This window comes from Furipterus horrens, unplaced genomic scaffold (genome assembly GCF_987537825.1).
Source record: "Furipterus horrens unplaced genomic scaffold, mFurHor1.1.pri manual_scaffold_3, whole genome shotgun sequence".
NCBI classification, from domain to species: domain Eukaryota; kingdom Metazoa; phylum Chordata; class Mammalia; order Chiroptera; family Furipteridae; genus Furipterus; species Furipterus horrens.
This window is the reverse complement of record NW_028327173.1, coordinates 64,577,133-64,597,176: the sequence shown is the minus strand read 5'-3', so window position 1 is coordinate 64,597,176 and position 20,044 is coordinate 64,577,133. Positions and strand designations below refer to the sequence as shown.

Below are 20,044 nucleotides of genomic sequence, written 5' to 3'. Positions count from 1 at the left end.
TAATTTGATACCTGTATACTCTATTGCATGATCATCCCCAAATGTCTAGTTTCCATCTGTTACCATATATTTGACCTCCTTTACCCGTTTTGCCCTCTCCTCATCCCCATTCTCTTCTGGTAATCACCATTCTGTGGTTACTGTTGTTTTATTTTGGAAAATCTCAATATAACTTTTCACATTTTACTATATATAATTTAACTTTTAATTTTTTAATTATTACTATCTAATTTTAATATTATTCATTCAATAGCAATTTTTGAACACCTACTATGTATTAGGCACTATTCTTATTCCAGAAAATGAAAAGATGACTGACTCACTTTCAAGGGTCCCTAGATACTTTCCAGTGTGTTAAGTATTGTGGAATGCAGAAGAAGTGGTTAGTTGAGAAAGAGGGAGATGCCATGGGGGTAGGCAAAGTAGATATAGAGTTTTAAAGAAGTATTGGAAGAAGAGTGGAGTTAAACAGATAGAAAAGGTAAGGAAGACTATTCCTAGTCAGGAAACAGCATGTGCAAAAGAATCCATGTGTGAAAAACTCAGAAAATTCTGAGATCTACAAGTAGTTGGTTAGAGTTGGAGTGTCAATGTGTTGAGGGGAGCTAGTGTAAATGAGACCCAGATCTTGAAAAGAGGCAGGGGTTCACGTTATATAAAAACATACTTTTGTATCCAATTGAGTTGAATTTTAATCCTAGCTGACCCTTTAATTACTCTCTTTTCTTGACTATAAAATGGAAATAGAGCACACAACTTGGCATCCAATGAGTTATCAATAGATACGAACACAGTTTGGAATATAGTGAGTTCTTGGTAAATGGTAGCTGTCACTATTAAGAAGTATATACTCTATTATCTAAGCACTAAAGAGCCATTTAATGGTTTTAACTTAATAATTACAGTATTATATTTCCATCTTATAAGTAGATTATAGTCAGTGTAGTAGAAATAATCAAGTCAGGAAGGAAGTTAGATTACAAGTTCAGACAAAATATGATGTCTTAGCTAGGGCTGCTTTAACAAATTACCATCAACTAGATGGCTTAAACATTTATTTCTCATAGTTTGGAGGCTGGGAAGTCCAATCTCAAGGTGCTGGCAGATTTGATGTCTGATGAGCGTCCTCTTCTTAGTTTTCAGAAGGCTGCCTTCTTGTTATGTCCTTACATGGTGGAGAGAGGAAGATCATCTCTCTCACATGTCTTCTTATGAGACCATGACCATTCATAAGAGCTCCACATGACCTAATTACTTCACACAAGCCTCACCTCCAAATATCATCACATTGGAGATTAGGACTTAAGTATATGAATTTGGGGGAAACAGACATTCAATTCACAGCACATGATTAACACTAAACTAAGACAGTTGATATATGAATGGATAAGTAGTATTTTGGAGAGATTTGGATGTGAAATTAATAGTAGTTGATAACCAAATTATCAACTACTCTATGGATATTGAAGGAAAAAGAAATATCTAAGAATACTGAAGTTTACATTTGACAATTAGGTGAATGGTAGATAGAAATAACAGGAAAACCACACTTAGTATTAACATTTTTAAATCTTATATTTAAAATGGTTTACTAAAGTGAATAAATTCAGTTTCTAGCATCAGTAATACATGAAAATAAATATCTGGCTTGTTCATGATTGTGGTTGAAAACTCAATGCAAGAGCATATAACTTCAAAAAAAACTGAAACAACTATGTATCTTAAGACTTGCATCACACAAAAAGGCAATGATAGAGGTTGAATCTTAGTTGTCTTGTTTATACCAATCCAAAAGCTTAATATATACATGTTGTGCTTCATCTCCATTTCTTCTAGGGTCCCCAAGGACCAAGAGGTCAACCAGGGCCTCCAGTGAGTTTATTTATATTTATATCTGTTTATCATTGATGATTATATGTGTGCCTGGCTTGAAATATTTACTAAATAAAAACTTTTCAAATTTGTTTTTATAGGGTCCACCTGGAGCACCGGGCCCAAGAGTAAGTTTTTTTGGTTTTGTTTATCGCAGTGTATCATGCTAACTTTTTAAAGCTTCCATTAACTCCCTGGGTGTTCCTGTTGCCTACCTCTCTGTCCTTTTTGCTAATCTGGTATAGAACCTTCCCAGCAATAATAATTTCAAGTCCAAGCCTCAGATTTCTTGTGTGTAAAATGGAAATGGTTTTAAATAAGAAATAAATCACTCAGCACAGTACCTGACGTAATAATTGGTCAAAAACTACTAACTCTCTCCATTTCCTCCTACTTCTGGGTCCTAGTTCTTCATTTTTAAATGCTCTTTTTTGCCAACCAGAGTTATCCACTTGCTAAGCTTTACATGAATCTTTATCAGTTTCTGGTCGATGTAGAAGCCCTCAGACTTCTTATGTATTTGATCATTATCTATTACAACCTAAAACTCGCTACCCTTTTTTTTTTTTTTTTTTTTTTTTGAGGCTGTGCTTCTGTTGCCTGATTATCAACTATAACCTCCTGGTAACTTCCCTTATATTTTGTATCCATTTTATCTTCCTTACCCACTCCCCACCCCTACCTATAGCATCCTGGCCAAATATAATCATTCCTGGTTAGATTTCCTGCATAAATGAGATCTGCTGTTGGCTTCACTGTCCCAAACAATCAATGGTCAGTCCTATGCCTTCCAAGCCTTACTTATTTCCTCATGCTGCTGTGGTGTCATTTGGATCTCTGGCAGTTTTAGTTAGTGGATCGCCATGGCCTGCTCTCAGAAGGTCAGGAACTCCAAATTCTTCTCAGCTTTTCATTGGGTTAGGGAATAACTTTCACGCAAAGTGCCAAAAGGAAGGTTGTCGCCTTGGAAATGTGAGATTTATTCATCTCTGATTTTTAAAAATCACTTCCCCTTTTTGTCCATCTGACTAATGGGGATTGAAACCTACCATGGAGCAAAATGCAAATGTTTTTCTTTAAATGACTGTCAACTTCCCTGTTCTTCCTTTTCCTCTGGGTCCCCACAATACATAGTTTACTAATATCCTCATCAACCTCCTTTACACCTTATAATGACTTTGATGTATCATAGCTGCCTTCCTAAGGAAGGACCAGTTCTAAAAGATCATACATCATTGGCAAATTAAAAGTGTTAAGTGAAGCTTTTCACATTGAAGTGTCAGACTTTGGGGAAACACATTTCTGTCTCTCTTGGAAAATGTTTGTATGTTTCCCTATACAGTTAAAATGAAGTAGGACACACGAGAGGTTTTTTGCTCTGAACACAATGTGGATAACAATATATACTTTGAGAATTATTGGGAGGATTAAAAGAGAAAATATATGTGCTTGACAGATTATAGTTGCCCAGGTAATGTTAGTTTTGTTGTTTCCTTCTCTTTCTCTCCTTCTGTCTTCCTTTTCTTGACCAATATGAAACCCAGTTTCCTTATACCGTATTTTCTGTAACTTGCAGAGTCCATTGCAGGGAAGGGGCAGTGTGGCCTTGAGAAAAAGACCTTTAAAGCAAAAGTTTAAATGACAATGAGAATATACCTACATATTATTTCTAAACTCAACTTATGATCATATCTTCTGTGGAACTTCTTAATTTTCACCCCTTATCACACTGCCAGATAGAACTGATCACTTCGCGTTCTTCATTCATACTCATTTATTTTCATGTCACTTTTCCTCTACTAGATTGTGAACTCTCTGAAGGTAGGGAGTATTTTTTTTTTTTTATTTTCCAGTCAAGCTCTTAATAACTGTCTATTGAATGAATGAATGAATGAATGAATGAATGAATAAATAAATACTAAAAAAAGCAAGCTGCACCTCTTAGAAAATTTCAGTGAGAATCTTCCAAAGTAGAAGACTTTGCTTGGAGGGAAACAATGTCTAGAATGCAATGCAATCGTAGAATTAAAGATAGGAGCTCTCTTAGTGATTATTTAATAATTAGTTTAGACGATTAGTTATGACTTATTAGTCAGTGGATCGTGAGACAAATTTAATGACATCATTCAGCATTTTTTAAGGAAAATATGAGGAGCGACTGTTTAATGAGTACAGGGTTTCTTTTAGAGTTGAAACAAGTGTTCTGAAATTAAATAGTGATAATGTTTGCATTGAATAGTGACTCTACCAAAACCAACTGGATACTCTGTAAAATGTCTGAAATGGTGTTGTATATATTTAAACTAAAGTAACATATAACAAATTGAATACAGAAGCAAATAAGAATCTGCGGCTATCTTCTATTAATCCAGACATTAAAGAGATGTACCAGCTGTAAAACAGTACCACTCTTATCACGTATTTTTTGTTTTAGAAAATGCAATTTTCATTAAAAATAGTTTATATTCATATATAATAGATATATTGTCTTAAAGTAACTAATAAACAGTTTAAAATTTGCTTTAATTTCTACTATGTTAAATATCAAAAGTTATAACTTAGATGGATGAAAGTTGTTTACAGTCCTTAATAATATTTAAAAGGGCAAAAGCATCCTAATTCTGAAGAGTCTGAGAACTGCTATGCTAAGTTTTGTAAGATTAAAGCCCTATTCACAGACCAACTCGAAAATGTGAAAGTGACTATTGTTTAGTACTTAATTCAGTTGCCTATGTTTAGTGCCAATATTTTTGTGTGACTCATGTCCAAAATCTCCCCATTTGCATAGGCATGGTGGTCAGAATGATTAAACCTGCACAGAACTTTTTAGGCTAACACTTTCCACTTCTTGTGTAGGCCATGCTCCTCTGTCTAATGGCCTTTGTGTAAGGTTGTTACCTCTGCCTGGAAAGCCCTCCCACCCATTCTCTAATAATTCATATTTATTCTTCACTTCTCTGCTCAGATGTCACAACGTCAGGGAAGCCTTCCCTGATGTATCCCTTGCAAACCTCTTGTATCTTCCAGAGTTGATTCAGATTTCCTCATTTCTCTCCGCGGTTCATGTACTTTTCTTTTCTTTTCTTAAGTATATTTTATTGATTATATTGTTACAATAGTTCTAATTTTTTCCCCTTTGCTCCCCTCCGCCCAGCACCCACCTCCCCCCAGCAGTCCCCCCCCAAGTCCATGCCCATGGGTCGTACATACAAGCTCTCCTGCCTCACCCTTTCATATATTCTTCTTCTTCTTCTTCTTCTTCTTTTTTTAATAAATAAATAATTAATTAATTATTTTAACAATAAAATGACAGTCCCTCCCTCTCAGACTTAAGACCCTTTATAATCTTATAAAGGACAATGGGTGAAGGTCTCATGCTCCTCTAGCTGCTTCAAGCTGGACATGGTCGTCGTCCTACCTACCCTTGGGTCCAGAAATCCCTAGCAAGAGTGGGGGCGTGGAGGGGAGGGTTCTTTAATGGCACATATCACCATTTGTTATCATATATTTTTTAGATGATTTGGTTAATGCCTTTCTCTCTCTAAACTTAAGCTCTACAAGAGTAAGTTTCTTTTTTGCTTGCCATTCTAACCTCAATTTGTATCAGAGTGTTTGGCTACACACACACACACACACACACACACACACATGCGCACACACACACATACAGAATGAGTCAATTATTTTCCAACATGAAAACCACATGTTGAGGCAAGGAAAAGTATATTTTACTGATTGTCCCATCATTTAAAGTAGTTTTGCAAATTACCAACCATGAGCTATGAAAGATCTGTTGAAACAGTTTCTATTATATAGACCTCCAAGTAAAAAGATATATTAACAATACAGTTATTTTGGAAAAAATTAGATTTCTTGATTTGCTTACACAGATGTAATATCTCAGAACTTTCTCCCAAGTCATGCTTCTTAGTTTCCAAGCTTAAAAAAAAAAACTGAAATACAGAAATACTTTTGCGAATGGTTATGCTGAGTCTTTTCTCTAAAAATATCTCTTATTAAATGCAGGAGGAGATTGGATTTATACTGTATTATTTCTTTTGGGACTAATGGTACATTTTCCAACTTTAGAAATTGTTTTTAAGACCGCAGGAGTATCAGATTAAACTAATGTGACTACCTCAAGACAGTAGTATTTTATTCTATTTTCCTTCCAAGAATGTAACTTAAAAATTATTACAGTTACTTTACAGTTTATTAACTGAGGGGGTCATATTTCATTCTTCTTCCACTTGAGTAGCTTTTGTGTGTGTTTTCATGCAACAGAGACAAATGGTTTTTCATTTGAGTGCTCTAGACTTTGGTCCTGTTTTAATTAGGAGACTTTTGAAATTTGGACGAAGGCAGCGTATTGTCCTTTCAGATAGCCAGGCAATATTTGCAAAATCTGTCTAACCATAAGAGGTACAAACCCCTTTCAGATAATAAGTCTGGTATACTTTTCACAGCAGTGCTTTCAGAATTTACAGCCTTTACTTTAGAGCACTCACTGTTGATCTTATTGCTGATCGCAAAGGGTTTTGTTTTACACAGAAACAAATGGATATCAATGCTGCTATTCAAGCCTTGATTGAATCACATACTGCCCTACAGATGGAGGTAATATATCTGGCTTTATTTACACTGGCAGTCTCAATATACAAATTAAACAGAAATTTTTTTGGAGGTCACAATGTAGGTTTATCTCAAATATTATATTTAAAACAGATTTAAAATAATGAAACCATTTTAAGGACAAAGTAAGTGATTTAATAACCAAATATATACATAGGATATTTTTAAGGAATACATTTAAAACAAAAATGTAATATTGTTAAAGAATGTCTTAATAAGGAATTTGGTGCTATAGAAGAAAATAATTAAATGGAGTTGGCCATTTCTTAAAATGAGACTTACCATCACAACTTATTATTTTAATTTAAATTCTAATTATTCAGTATATGATTTTTTTAAAAAACATTATGCAGTAGGCATAGTAATTGTTAAGTTTTATGCCAGCTTGAAAACTAGACTTCTCAGTGTGAATTTAATCTATTTAGAATCAAAATTGATCAAATATACACATATGCCTATATTTAAATATAAACCGCTTTTTACATCCTACTCCCAAATCATTGCACACAATAGGAATACATTTTTTTTTCTGCTTTGATCCATGTTGATCACTAGAGTTACTTATAGTTGATGGCTACTCTATGCTTTTTTGCTAATATCATTTTTATGATGACTTGGCAGAGCTACCAGAATACTGAAGTGACTCTAATTGACTACAGTGCAGAGATATTCAAAACCCTGAACTACCTTAGCAATTTATTGCACAGCATCAAGAATCCTCTTGGCACACGAGATAACCCAGCACGAATCTGCAAAGATTTGCTTAACTGTGAACACAAAGTATCAGATGGTAAGTTCTTGGTTTCCTCAAATTCTGACAGGTAATTTCATTTCAGCATTTCAGTGTGTTTGAGATTTGCGGTGTATTCATTCCAAATATTAATTATTTTGATAAAACCCTGGCAGAAGGCGTTTTAATGCCATCGACAACCAAATACTCTTTATGGGAGACATGCTTCTTCAAACTATCTTTTTGAAAAGGCTTACATTACAAAGGTCTTCTACTACACATTTTTATTGATCCCTAACTTATCCCACACTACCCCTTTCTATAGAACTTGCTTACACTTTGTTCTTGGGAGGTATCACATTCATAATAAAATTAAAATAGGAAAGGAGGACTTTTGGGTTGACAGGAGGACCTATCAGGACAACCAAAGTTGGCAATATAAAGAGAGATATCATAGAACCCCCTCCACCATACCTCCTACAATTACAGTTTTTACACAAAATGGAATTTAAAACCTCACTTCATAATCAGTGATTATGAAAATGGAGTGATTTTTTATTTTTGGAATTTTCTCATCTCTACAAGGGTACCCTAATATCCATTAACTAGATGTGCAAAAATAAATTTAGAGTAGAACCATCAAGGAAAAGTTTTTAAAAAAGTGGAGTAGTCATGATTATCAGATAAGTAGGGGAGGTTCTGTCTGCTACACTATGTCATTTAATTTTAATATTTTTGGTCAGCTGTACAAGCAATATTAGTACAGTATTCCCTCACTTATCACAGGTATTACGTTCTAGACCCCCCCCCCACGATAGGTGAAAATCCACAAAGTAGGAACCTTACATTTATTTTAGTATTTATATATATTTTAAGACTTTATAAACCCTTCTCACACACTTATAAACCATTCCCAGTCCCTTATTAACCTTTCCCACTCCCTTATTTACCTTTTCCACACTTTTATAAACACTACTTACATTATTAAACATATGCTACACTCTTAAACCTATGTAACCTTAACAACATACGTATACAGTACCACAAAATCCTGCGATATAGCAAAAAATCTGTGATAAATAATTAAATGTAATATTTTTTAAAATCCCACAATACAGTGAGGCCATGATAAGTGAACTGCAATATAGAGAGGGACTACTGTAGTTATCATTTTTTGCTAAAAACTAGTCTCAACACAATGACACATAACCAGATTTTTTTTTAAATGTCATATCATTCTGTAGGGTGGATAATAGTTCATATTTTATTTATACATCCATACCATGCACATACACACACACACACATTCTTGTCAAAAAATCTACTTCCATTCTAAAAGTACAATGAAAATAATAACTTTATTTATGTTAATAAAATGCTTAACTTCTGTATATATTTTATGCCCTAAATTACCATAAAAGCTAAAGTAATATTTACAGTTATAGCTGTAATTCTGAGTTTGATTCTTTCCTAAATTTAAGGCATAAAATGCAATACTATAGACTTGAGATGAACAAAGACACCGTAAGACATACAGATCAATGAAATCTAATTCAAGGTCTGCTTTCCTTATAGGAGAAATAGCTAAGTGGTGTAGATTGCAAGGTATGAGAAAAGTCTTTATGTCCAAAAATATGATCAATATTATATTGATCAATATTTGATTTATGATCAAAAATATGAACAATAAAATGGCAATAAATATATATCCTGCAATAATTGAATATAAAAAGCAAAGTAAACAAGAAGAACAGAAACAGAATCATAGAATCAGAGAACATTCTGATGGTTGCCAGATTGGCAAGGGTATGGGTGAAAAAGATGAAGGGATTAAGAAGTACAAATTGGTTTTTACAGAATAATCATGGGGATGTAAAGTACAACATAGGGAATTAGAGTAGCCAAAGAACATATATGCATGACCCATGGACATGGATAACAGTGTGGGTATTGCCTGAGGTAGTGGGGGAGGGGCTGAATGAAGGGGGACAAAAGGGGGAAAATTGGGACAACCGTAATAGCATAAGCAATAAAATATAATTATTTTTAAAATGTAGCCTAGTTTTATATCATCAGGATAGCTTAGAAAATCTTAAACAATGAACTTGGACTAAGATGGCTCCATACTGCTTGGACCCTCTCTTATATGACAGAAACCAAAGTCTTCTATTAGAGATCAAATTATTTTCAAAAAGAATTTTTAAATATAACATCCAGCATAAAATCAGTGATAACCAAACATACTAATTGACAAATCACCATGAAAGAGGACTGACAGGAATAGCAGACAAAAGAAGCAGACTCCAAAGGGAAAAAATGAGAGAAAGAATTTGAAACTGAAGCTATAATAGACAAGACAAGCCTTATACAACAACACAGTTTATTCACAGTAATAAGAAGGAAGGCAGAATGTATTTGTGCAAGTACAGCTAGGTGGGTAGGCATCATAGGGGGAGCTTATGTAAGTTTTCTTCAGGTTGCTTCGGTTATCTCAGAGAAACTGAAGCTTGTCAGTCCAGAATAAGGAAAAAGGAATAGGTAGAATAAATTTGAGGGAGAGGAAAAGGTTTTAAATAGTTAACTGGGAGAGTTACAGACAGAATAAGCTAGGGAAACAGTATTACTGTACAATTTTATTTCTGAAAATAAAAAATGTTTTATTTTATTTTAATTGTAATAAAGATATATTTTACCTCAGAGAGATTGCAGAAGTTTTTCTTGATTGTTTTCTTTTATTTTATTTTTTTAAACTTTATGTTTATTGTTGACACTATTACAGATGTCCCATTTTCCACAACTTTGCCCACCTCCACCTAAGCCCCACTCCCTTTCCTTTGGCCATTACCACATTGTTGTCTGTGTCTGTGTCTATGGGTCATGCATGTGTGTTTTTCATTAATCCCTTCACCCACTTTCATCCAGTTCCTCCTTCCCCTCCCCTCTGACAGCTGTCAGTCTGTTCCATGTATCCGTGCCTCTGTTTCTATTTTGTTCATTTGATTCCACATATAAGTGAGATTATATGGTATTTATCTTTCTCTGACTGGTTTATTTACTTAGCATATATTCATTTTAAGAAATATATATAAGAAATATACACATATACCACACTAAGTCAAACTTTTCTATTAACTCTGTAACTTCAGACAATTCACTTTTAAGGTGCTCAGCTCATCCTATCTATAGAATGAAGCAATAAATTCAGCCATTTTCTCATTTTTATTAAAATTATGAAATGCCCTTAGATTGATAGATATGTGAAAAATATAGCATTTTCAGTATTTTATATAATGTTTGCAGCTGCCATTTATTCACTAAATGTAAATATTTCTATAATCTAAGTTTTTACAGGTAACACAAAATTATATGCTTAAAGTATGATAATATGTAAGGATGTTTCAAATATATTTTAATATGATATTTAAATATCTTTATGGTTTGAAATAAATAAATAGGAAAATACTGGATTGATCCAAATCTCGGATGCCCTTCAGATGCCATTGAGGTTTTCTGCAATTTCAGTGCTGGTGGTCAGACATGTTTATCTCCTGTTCCTGTGACAAAGGTATGTATTGAGTTTAAGAATATATGTCAGTATTTGTCCAATATCAGTGAACAGTGATTTTTAAAATTCTAGTGCTTTAAATAATTATGAATTTTATTAATATGTAAAGAAATTTTTTTGTTTTAAAAAATATTCTTAGTAAATCAATATTTTGTGTATTTTTATGATTGGTTTATCTTGGCTTACTCTACTGATTATGCTTATTAAATTTCTTTTTAAAGTCTGAAACATATGTTTTTATGCATGCATGTATGTTAGAAAATCCCTAAGTAGCTGCAGGTTTTGTAATCAGTAATCAGTTACCTAAAATTTCACTGCAAATTAAATGATCATTAAAAGAGAAATTTTGCCACAGACACTGCCTTGTATTTGGTGATTGAGCTCAAAATAACCTGCCTTAGGCATCAATTGACTATTATTTAAAACTTCTTGCAAGTATAATTCTGTAAACCAAATGTTTAGAATGAATGAAAGTTAGCTTGGTATAACACTGGGTATTGTAACAAGCATTTATAAAACCTATAGCATATATTGAAGAAATCAAAATTACATTTCTTTTTCTGGTTAAATCAGCTTGGTATTACCAAGAACTTATTTCTCATTGGCAAAGAACTGATACATGTGCCTCTTTGTGTTTTGTCCATGATTAAAAAATAAATAAATAAATAAATAAGGCAGCTGAAATGTAGTCTGTTAGTCTTTCTAGCTGCTTATTGTTAGACTGCTCTCTCCAAAAATATGCCCCTTCATTGTCCAAGGTGTTTCACCAGTTCGTCTCAATAGGCATTCACCATTACTGCCCCAAAGCAGAGGAAAGATTCTTCTGTTTTTAGGGAATCTGTATACCTCTGGGATGATAGTCCTACTTCTCAAATATCCTCATTATCATTTTCGTTCCCCTGGATTTCATCCAGAATTTTTATTCACAGAAGAAAGAGAAGGTATGCAAAGGAGATAGGAGCTGTGAAAGAGCTGCACTTTGTTTTCTTGACTGAATCAGTTCTCCCGTCTCTCCTACTCATAAACTCAACCTGAGAAAGACTGGGCAGGTAGCAGAAAGAAAGTAGACTTGGAATTATGGACAAGGGTTCCAGTTTCTATTCTGCTTTTAACCTGGGAAAGGATGCTTTGAGCCACCAGAGAGCGCTGGGCTAGACATTGTCCTAGGTCAATGATACTCAGCACCTCAAATCCTCATAACAATCTTCTCAGGTCCATATTATAACCAACTTGGCCGATAAAGAGACTAAGCTCAGAAAGTTTAAATATTTTACAAGTTTGTGATTCTCATCTGTTAAATGCAGGCATTTTAATTACTTAGACTCCATTGTTTATGCTGATCCTTCCATTTTTTTCATCCCATGCCCTTCCTTTGCCTTTCCTTTCTTATATGTTGTTTCCTTTCTTATATGTTCTCTGATAACTCCTAACTGATATTTTTCTAATTTTATGTTTGGAATTTGATATAAATTAAATTAAACATTTCTGCTTAAGCTTTGAATCTGTACAATCAGACCTTCTTGCTCCAATTTTGCCCTATATTATTCACTTCATTAGTTAATGTCTGTTCATGCATTCATTCATTCAGTAAATATTTATTGATGACTCACTGTATAACAAACTACATCAGAGCTGGCAACACAAAGAATAAGACACTGTTCTTATTTGTAAAGGCTCAGTTAAAGTTACTCAACCAAGTTATTATTACAACTTATAACTTATCTTTATAAACTAAAAAAAACCTTCATGTGGAAGTATAGACAGAATTTAAGATTTTTAGGAAAAAAATATTAAAGTATTAATCAACAACAAATTCCTAATGCATTTTAGAAAACATGAAAATTATCTTCATTTATATAATCTTATCTGGTAGCCCAGTGGTCTCTGAAACTAGCTCAGACTGGCTCAGGAGAGCCCATAGTTAACATCTCTTCCCAACTCCATGTTCAGTGAAGCCACCTTGATAGCCTGAGATCAGCCATCATGGGAGTATTTATACCATGGAAATCAGAAAATGCTATAAATCAGGGATTCCCACCCCAGTCCCTACAAGTGCCAGTGATTAAGCATTTATGAGCACACCACTGCTGGCATTTAAATGCCAAGAAAAGTAGTTTTCTCAAGGCTGTCTTTCAAGGGCTTTCCTCAAGTTTCCCCGAAGCATAAATTTCTCAACTGCCACATCTTATAATCTGCCTATTGTTTCCATGACATTAGTTGGAGTTTGCAGTTGGAAAAGTCCAGATGAACTTTCTTCATTTACTGAGCTCAGAAGCCACCCAAATCATCACCATTCACTGTCTAAACACTCCAGTGTGGACAGGTGCCCAGACAAGTGGCCCAGGATCACCTATTGGCTTCAAGGGATGGAATGGCCAGATTTTTGAAGAAAACACTCTACTTGAACCTAAAGTGCTCTCAGATGACTGCAAGGTAAGGAAGGGAATGGCACTTTTAGAATTGTTCAATATAACTAACTTAAAATTTATAAAACTATAAAATTAAAATAATGAGAGTATGGTACAGAAATGTAGTAAGTTTTAATGTCCTAATTTGTAATAACCATACATTTTTCAAAGTCATTTGTTTATATCGTGTCTTACCAACTTTTGTCACATCAATTGGTCATCCATGGATTTTATATGCAAAACAGGTGTTAATATCTTAATTTTCAGAGCCCTGGTTTCTGTGGCTCAGTGGATTGAGCATCGGCCTATGAACCAAGTGTCGCTGGTTCAATTCCCAGTCAGGGCACATGACGAGGTTGCACATCAGGTCCCCAGTTGGGGGCGTGAGTGAGAGGCAACCACACAGTGATGTTTCTCTCCCTCTCTTTCTCCTTTTCCCTCTCTCTAAAAATAAATAAATAAATAATTAAAAAAAAAAACCTTAATTTTTATTTCCCATATAAAATAATCATGTCCTAGATACATAAATAGGTAGATAGGACATACAGATAAATAGATTTCTTATATATATTTTAACCACTGTGATTCTACATCTCATTATCTCAAGGAAAACAGATTATAGAGGCAAGTCAGTTATATTTTATTTTGTCAGTCCTTTTACCTGATACCAAATATGGACATAATTGCAGATTGACTGGCCCTAATAATCCATTTTTTAATTATGGCCTATTTTTATTAAAATTAAATAATGATTGTTATGATAATTTTAAAATATTATGTTATAGGGTAGGTATTGGCAAACTCTAGTCACAAACCAAATCTAACCCACCCATGACTTGTTTTTGTAAATAAATGTTTTTAGAATACAGCCACACTCATTTGTTTATTTCTTATCTGTAGCAACGGCAGAATTGAGTAAATATGCCCCACAAAACCTACAACATTTACTATCTAGCCATTTGTAAAAGTGTTTGCCAGTTTCTGTTCAGAGAATGGAGTTTTCCACTTACATACATATTATCAATGACTTTAGGTGTTCTTATGTACTATGAAGTCCATGATTTAATAATCTGTTACCATTTCCAGGGAACTCTACTTTTTCATAACATTTCCAGACAAATGGTGTGTGGTTACTTGAAAAATCATAGGCAGTCAGAAGTATATGGCTCATTCTGTGTAAGTGAAGAAATCAATATTACCAACAGATTCATTTAACTTTTACAATTTTGTTTGGAAATTTTCAGTGACTTGCTGCTATCCCTGAGGCAAAATCCAAACTTATCATCTCTTTATTCAGCACTTAGAACAGTCAAGTCCCCAACCCACCTTTCCAACTTGGGCATTCACTAGTGGTCTCCCTAAATTATGGCCAAACTGATCTACTCTTCATCATCATCATCATCATCACATCAGCAACAATTTCTACTATTGATACAAAGTATTGGGGGCTTATTATATGGTTGGTACCATGTATCACATACATTATTTTATTTAGATATAACAGCTTTGTGAAGAAATTATTAGTCTCATTTTATAGGTAAGAAAGTGAAAGCAGAGATCATGCAAGTAATGTGAATAACTCCAAAGCTAATGCCACACTGTACTGCTAGGGACTTTTAATCAAAATGTCATTTAATCCTCACAACCCTATGAGGTAGGCTTTTATTATTTCCATTTTATATGTGAAAGAAATGGTTGGTACCTGGATTTCTATCAAAATCTCTTCTAGGACAAAATCTGTGCATTTAACCCCATGTTAGGCTTATTTTTATAACCAACTTCTACTTTTCCAGTTGTTTTATTTGTTGTTGTTGTTTTGTTTTCCTCTACTCATGAAAGTCCCTTCCTCTGAAATGCCCTCCTCTACTTCTCTAACCAAGTTGAAATTTCAGGCATACAGAAGCGCCTATCTTAAATTCTGAGTTCTAAATTCATGAAGCTTTTCCTGACAACTCCAGCTGGAAATGAGGATTTAGCACTCATTTTTCATTATTTATATTTCACCTACCATATATGGTCTTATATTACGGTTATTTGTTTATATTTTTCCTCTCACCAACTGGATTTATAAGCTGCTAAAATTCAGAAGCCAGAACTAATTTATTCATCTTTATATTTCCCAAGCACAGTAAGAAAATAGAGGATCACATCTTATTCAATGGTATCAAATATACTTAGTGTTCAGTAAACATTGCTTAAAAGACTCAATGAGTTCAATCTAACAGTGTCTTGCACACCGAACTCTAATTCTAGCTATCACATTGAGCTTATGACTTTAGTAATTTATCTTCAGTGAGTTTCAGCTGCCTTAACTTAAAACAGAATTTATAGCTTAAGTAATCTCTAAAGTCTGTCATATTTTAAGATTTATAGCGTGATAATCCTGTGAATGAGTAAGTGAATTAATTTCTTTTTTTAAATATATTTTATTGATTATGCTGTTACAGTTGTCTCAGTTTCCCTTCCCTCTGCTCCCCTCCACCCGGTGGCCCCCCTTCCTCCAGTTGTCCCCTCTTTTAGTCCATGTCCATTGGTTGTGCATATAGTTCTTCTCAACCTCTTCCTGTTTACTCCATTCCCTTTTATTATGCTTCTTAATTCCTGTACCATCTCCCTCCCTCTCCCCCTTCCCCCTCCCTGCTGACCTCCCTCCAGTATGTTCCCCATATCTATAATTCTTTTTCCACTCTCATTGCCTATTTAGTTTGCCATTGTTTCAATTCCCTAGCTTCTGTTGTTGGTTCTTGTGATGCAGTTTTCATTTTAATGTTCATAGTTTTGATCCTCCTTCTTCTAAACCAGTTCCTTTAACATCTCATATAATAGTGGTTTGGATCTAATGAATTCCTTCAGTTTTATTTTGTCCTGGAAGCACTTTCTCTGCCCTTCTATTCTGAATGACAATTTCGCTGGATAGAGTATTCATGGCTGTAGGTTTTTGATTTTCCTTACTTCGAATATTTCTTGCCAGTCCCTTCTTGCCTGCAGGGTCTCCCTTGAGAAGTCAGCTGATAGTCTAATTGGGACCCCTTTGTACGTGATTATTTTCTTCTCTCTTGCTGCTTTTAAGATTCTCTATCTTTAACTTTTGACAATTTGATTATAACGTGTCTTGGAGTGTTTCTCCCTGGGTCCAGTTTTTCTGGAACTCTGTGCTTCCTGGACCTGTAAGTCTATTTCCTTCCCCAAGTACGGGAAGTTCTGCTTCATTATTTTTTCCACATACTTTTTCAATTTCTAGTTCTTCTTCTTCACCCTCTAGCAATCCTATAATCCAAATGTTCGATCTCTTATAGCTGTCCCAGAGGTTTCTGATCCTCTCCTCACTTTCCTTACTTTTTGTTTCCTCTTTCTGCACTGGTTGACTGTTCCTTCTCTATGTTCTGGTTTGTTGATTTGATCTCTGGAATTTATTTCCTCACCACTTGTCTCGTATGTGTTTTCGTTCATTTCAGTATGAGTGGCTTTTTTTCCTTCCCTGTCCTGTTCCAAATCTTTTGTTAATTCTGTAAACCACCTTATAGCAATAGCTCTGAACTGAGCCTCTGACAGGTTTCTTATTTGTCTGTCAGGTTCTTCATCTGCTGCCTAGTGAGCTGCATCACTGGGATTTCAATCGTTGTCCACTTCATTTTGACAGACTTGTGTTTTGCTTTGCTTCCTGGGCAGGCTGTAGGGGGCAGAGCCCCATGTACTTGTCACTACCCGGTGACCCGCGGCGATCCCGACTTTTTTCGCTGCGCTGTGGCGCTTTGTGTGGGGGCGGGGGTCCAAGATGGATTCCTGCCATTATTCTCCACTGGGAGACTGGGATCCATCCTCCCACCCTCTGGGCCTCACCGTCTGAGGCAGTAGGGAGGCTGCTTTTTCCTGCGTTGGGGCCACGAGATGCCGGGGCTTGACTGCATCCAGGATTGCTCCTCCTGCCGCTCTCCCCGCTGCTACGGCAAACAGCACTGCCCGACCTTTCCGTTCTGGTTCCAATTTCACCCCTCCTACCTGTCCAGGCAAGCACCGCTGGTTTATAACATCATACATTGGGCTTTCATGTAGTTTTATTTTCTGGAATTTCTGGTTATCTTTTGTTTTGAGGTAGTTATATTCCTTTCTAGTTGTAGAGGGAGACCGTGCGTGTCTGTCTAATCCTCCATCTTGGCCGAAAGTTCAAATTAATTTCTGAATAAAACGTTTCACTTATTAGTCAATTGAGTTTCTCTGTTTTGTCTTGTTGAATCTTAATCATAGGCTATTTAATGATAGTTTTGTTCCATAATAGAAATTATCAGAAACAAAAGAGGATATCGTCGTCGGCGGCGGCAGCCGTCCGTCTCGAGAGACAATGGTGTAGCTTCTTAAGAGTCTATCTGCACCGCCGAGAATGGCTGTGCAGTCCGACTCGGGAGTGACACGGTATCTGTCTCCTCCCGTGTTGAATCGACATCTTGCGATGACGCTGAAGCTACAGAGCCTGGGCAGGGTGATATGGAGGGTCTGCTGTTGCCCATGCAGCAGACCCCCCCCTCTCTTCACAGCTGAAGGATCCAAGGGAAAGACGGAGTCAATACAACTTGGCTTCAGGTGCGCCGCAGGAGTTGCCGGTGTTGACTACAACGTCAAACCGCCTTAGGGACTCCGGCTCCGGATTTTCTGTCGGGGTTTACTCCCTTAGCCTTTCCCCTGAAGAGGTATGCCGCAAGGCAGTGGAGGTTTTTTGGAGTCAGAGTTTTCCTTCTCTGATGTACCCTGACTGGAAGATCGAACCAGCGACACTTAGCTCGCAGGCCGACGCTCAATCCACTGAGCTAAACCAGAGGATATAGTAATAAGAGAAACAGAAAGGTCTAGAAGGAAGATAGGAAAGAAACTTTAAAGTAACCATAGAATGGGGGGGGGGGGAGAAACCTAAAAGATGATTTAACAGAATTATAGTTTACTTCTGACTGACCCAATTCTGGTTATTTTCTGCCTAAAGTAAAGAGAGGTTGAGATAACTCATTCCCTTTCATCCAACAAAAATGCGCATACTGAAGAATTAGTCCCAAATGAAGGAACATAGGACAGATGGGTGTTAATCATATTAGGAATTGTGCAATTCTGTTCCATATCTGGTTTAATGGTTCACAAACAACAGGCAGAAGGCTATACTTAGCCTCTGAGACTGAAAAATCAGGACACACAATGCAACTTCAAGAAAGGAGTAAGTCCATGTTTTCAGTTTTTCACAGTAATTGTTACCATTCATTGAGCACTTGGTGCCAGGCATTGTTCTACACATTTTCTACTCATCATCTTTAATCCTTAAAATAAGTCTACAGTGTCTATGAAAAACATTGTCTGCTGAGAATGACTGTTAAAGAAACAAGTATGTGTTAAAGCATTTTGTTCTTATTTTACAGATTCAAGATGGCAGCTGGCATAAGGCAAAATTTTTTTTTCACACCCAGGACCCTACTCAACTTCCAGTAATTGAAGTACAAAAACTTCCTCATCTCAAAGCTGAACAAAAGTACTACATTGAAAGCAGTTCTGTATGCTTTCTCTAAAGTTTCTGAATTAGTTTCGAATTCATGCTGTTGGCCACGTAATTGCTGCAGAGGGAAAAATATAAACAGAAAGATAGTATCATCTTGAAATACACGGAATAAAAGCATTGGCTAAATCTTAAAGAATCTCAGGAAGAAAAGACTTCCTCCTAAGATGGAGAAAAGTCATTCTTTAAAGGACTATAATTGATAAAGTATTTAATTCTTCTAAAAATTATGTTGATCTGAGCTTTCTTAGAAAATTTCCTAGAACTGAAGTTTTTAAACATGGAATTCTTCAGGGTATCCTATATTTTCTGACTGAGAGCAACATGCCCATTAGACAGCTGGAGGTGCAGAGCACTCTGGAGCAATACTGGCTAATGCTCCCAAATGTGCAATGCTTCTGTCTAAAAATTATAAACCACAGTCTAATATGTCTTATTTTCCCAAATACTGAGCTGTATTCAGGTCCCCAGTGGGCATATACATCTTAGCCGGTGGTACACTACCTCTTACGTGTTACCTTTTTGTGTTGCTTGGTGCTCTTTCTAAAACAAGGTGCTTGTGGCTTTCATAGACAATTTTATTTCTTTTTTGGTCTTTGTCATTCTTTAAGAGTATATGTACTGGTTACATCAAGATCTGTTTTGGTTATTAGTGCTTATTTTAATTTGTTTGGTTACATACTTAATAACAAGTAAAACATTATTTATGTGAACTCTTTGTTCTATTTTAAAATTCTCTTTGTGGATATGGAATCAAAGCCAGTACATTGTAACCTGTGCTTATGCACAAGAGAATTGGGAGGTCACTTTTGTTTTTGTTTTATTTTTAAACAAAAATTTGTTGTAAAAATTGTTATAGGCCAGCTACATCCGTAGTAGGTTTGGGTTAGATTTGGGGCATTGTTATGTACTATTTTTAAAAATCCATGATCATCTGGGATGATACTTTGTGTATATATATATATTGTAAAGTTTTAATTCAGCAAATCTTTTGAAATTGCTGCTGTTTTAAATTATAAAAACTTTATATTTCTTCTTTATAGAAATTACATGTTTTGTAGTATTAATTGATTTTCTTTCACTGTTCTTAAATTTAATATGTTGGGACCTAAAAATATTAAGCTTACTAGTCTTTAAAGCAACATCCAGGGGGGTAAAAAAAAAGAACACTCTTTGTCATTTTAAATAGGCTCAGCCAATTTAGACTTTCCTTGTTGTCAGAGAAATGTTAGTTCAGTATTAAAAGAAAAATATTATACCTTTGGTATACAGAAAAGCTTGTACATACATTATAAACACCTTCAGCC

At 35.3% G+C, this 20,044-nt stretch overlaps 1 protein-coding gene across 1 annotated transcript in view; it reads left to right on the top strand.

Annotated features, from left to right (window-relative positions):
• COL24A1 (collagen type XXIV alpha 1 chain) overlaps window positions 1–19,734 on the top strand; it is a 295,110-nt gene extending 275,376 nt beyond the window's left edge. Inside the window, exons 53-59 of the mRNA XM_090268285.1 lie at window positions 1,837–1,872; window positions 1,974–2,000; window positions 6,424–6,489; window positions 7,126–7,294; window positions 10,690–10,799; window positions 13,017–13,232; window positions 18,604–19,734. Of these exons, the coding sequence (XP_090124411.1) occupies window positions 1,837–1,872; window positions 1,974–2,000; window positions 6,424–6,489; window positions 7,126–7,294; window positions 10,690–10,799; window positions 13,017–13,232; window positions 18,604–18,750 (771 nt within the window). The 3' untranslated portion in view covers window positions 18,751–19,734. The remainder of the gene's footprint in view (window positions 1–1,836; window positions 1,873–1,973; window positions 2,001–6,423; window positions 6,490–7,125; window positions 7,295–10,689; window positions 10,800–13,016; window positions 13,233–18,603) is intronic.
• The last annotated feature ends 310 nt before the right edge of the window (window positions 19,735–20,044 follow it).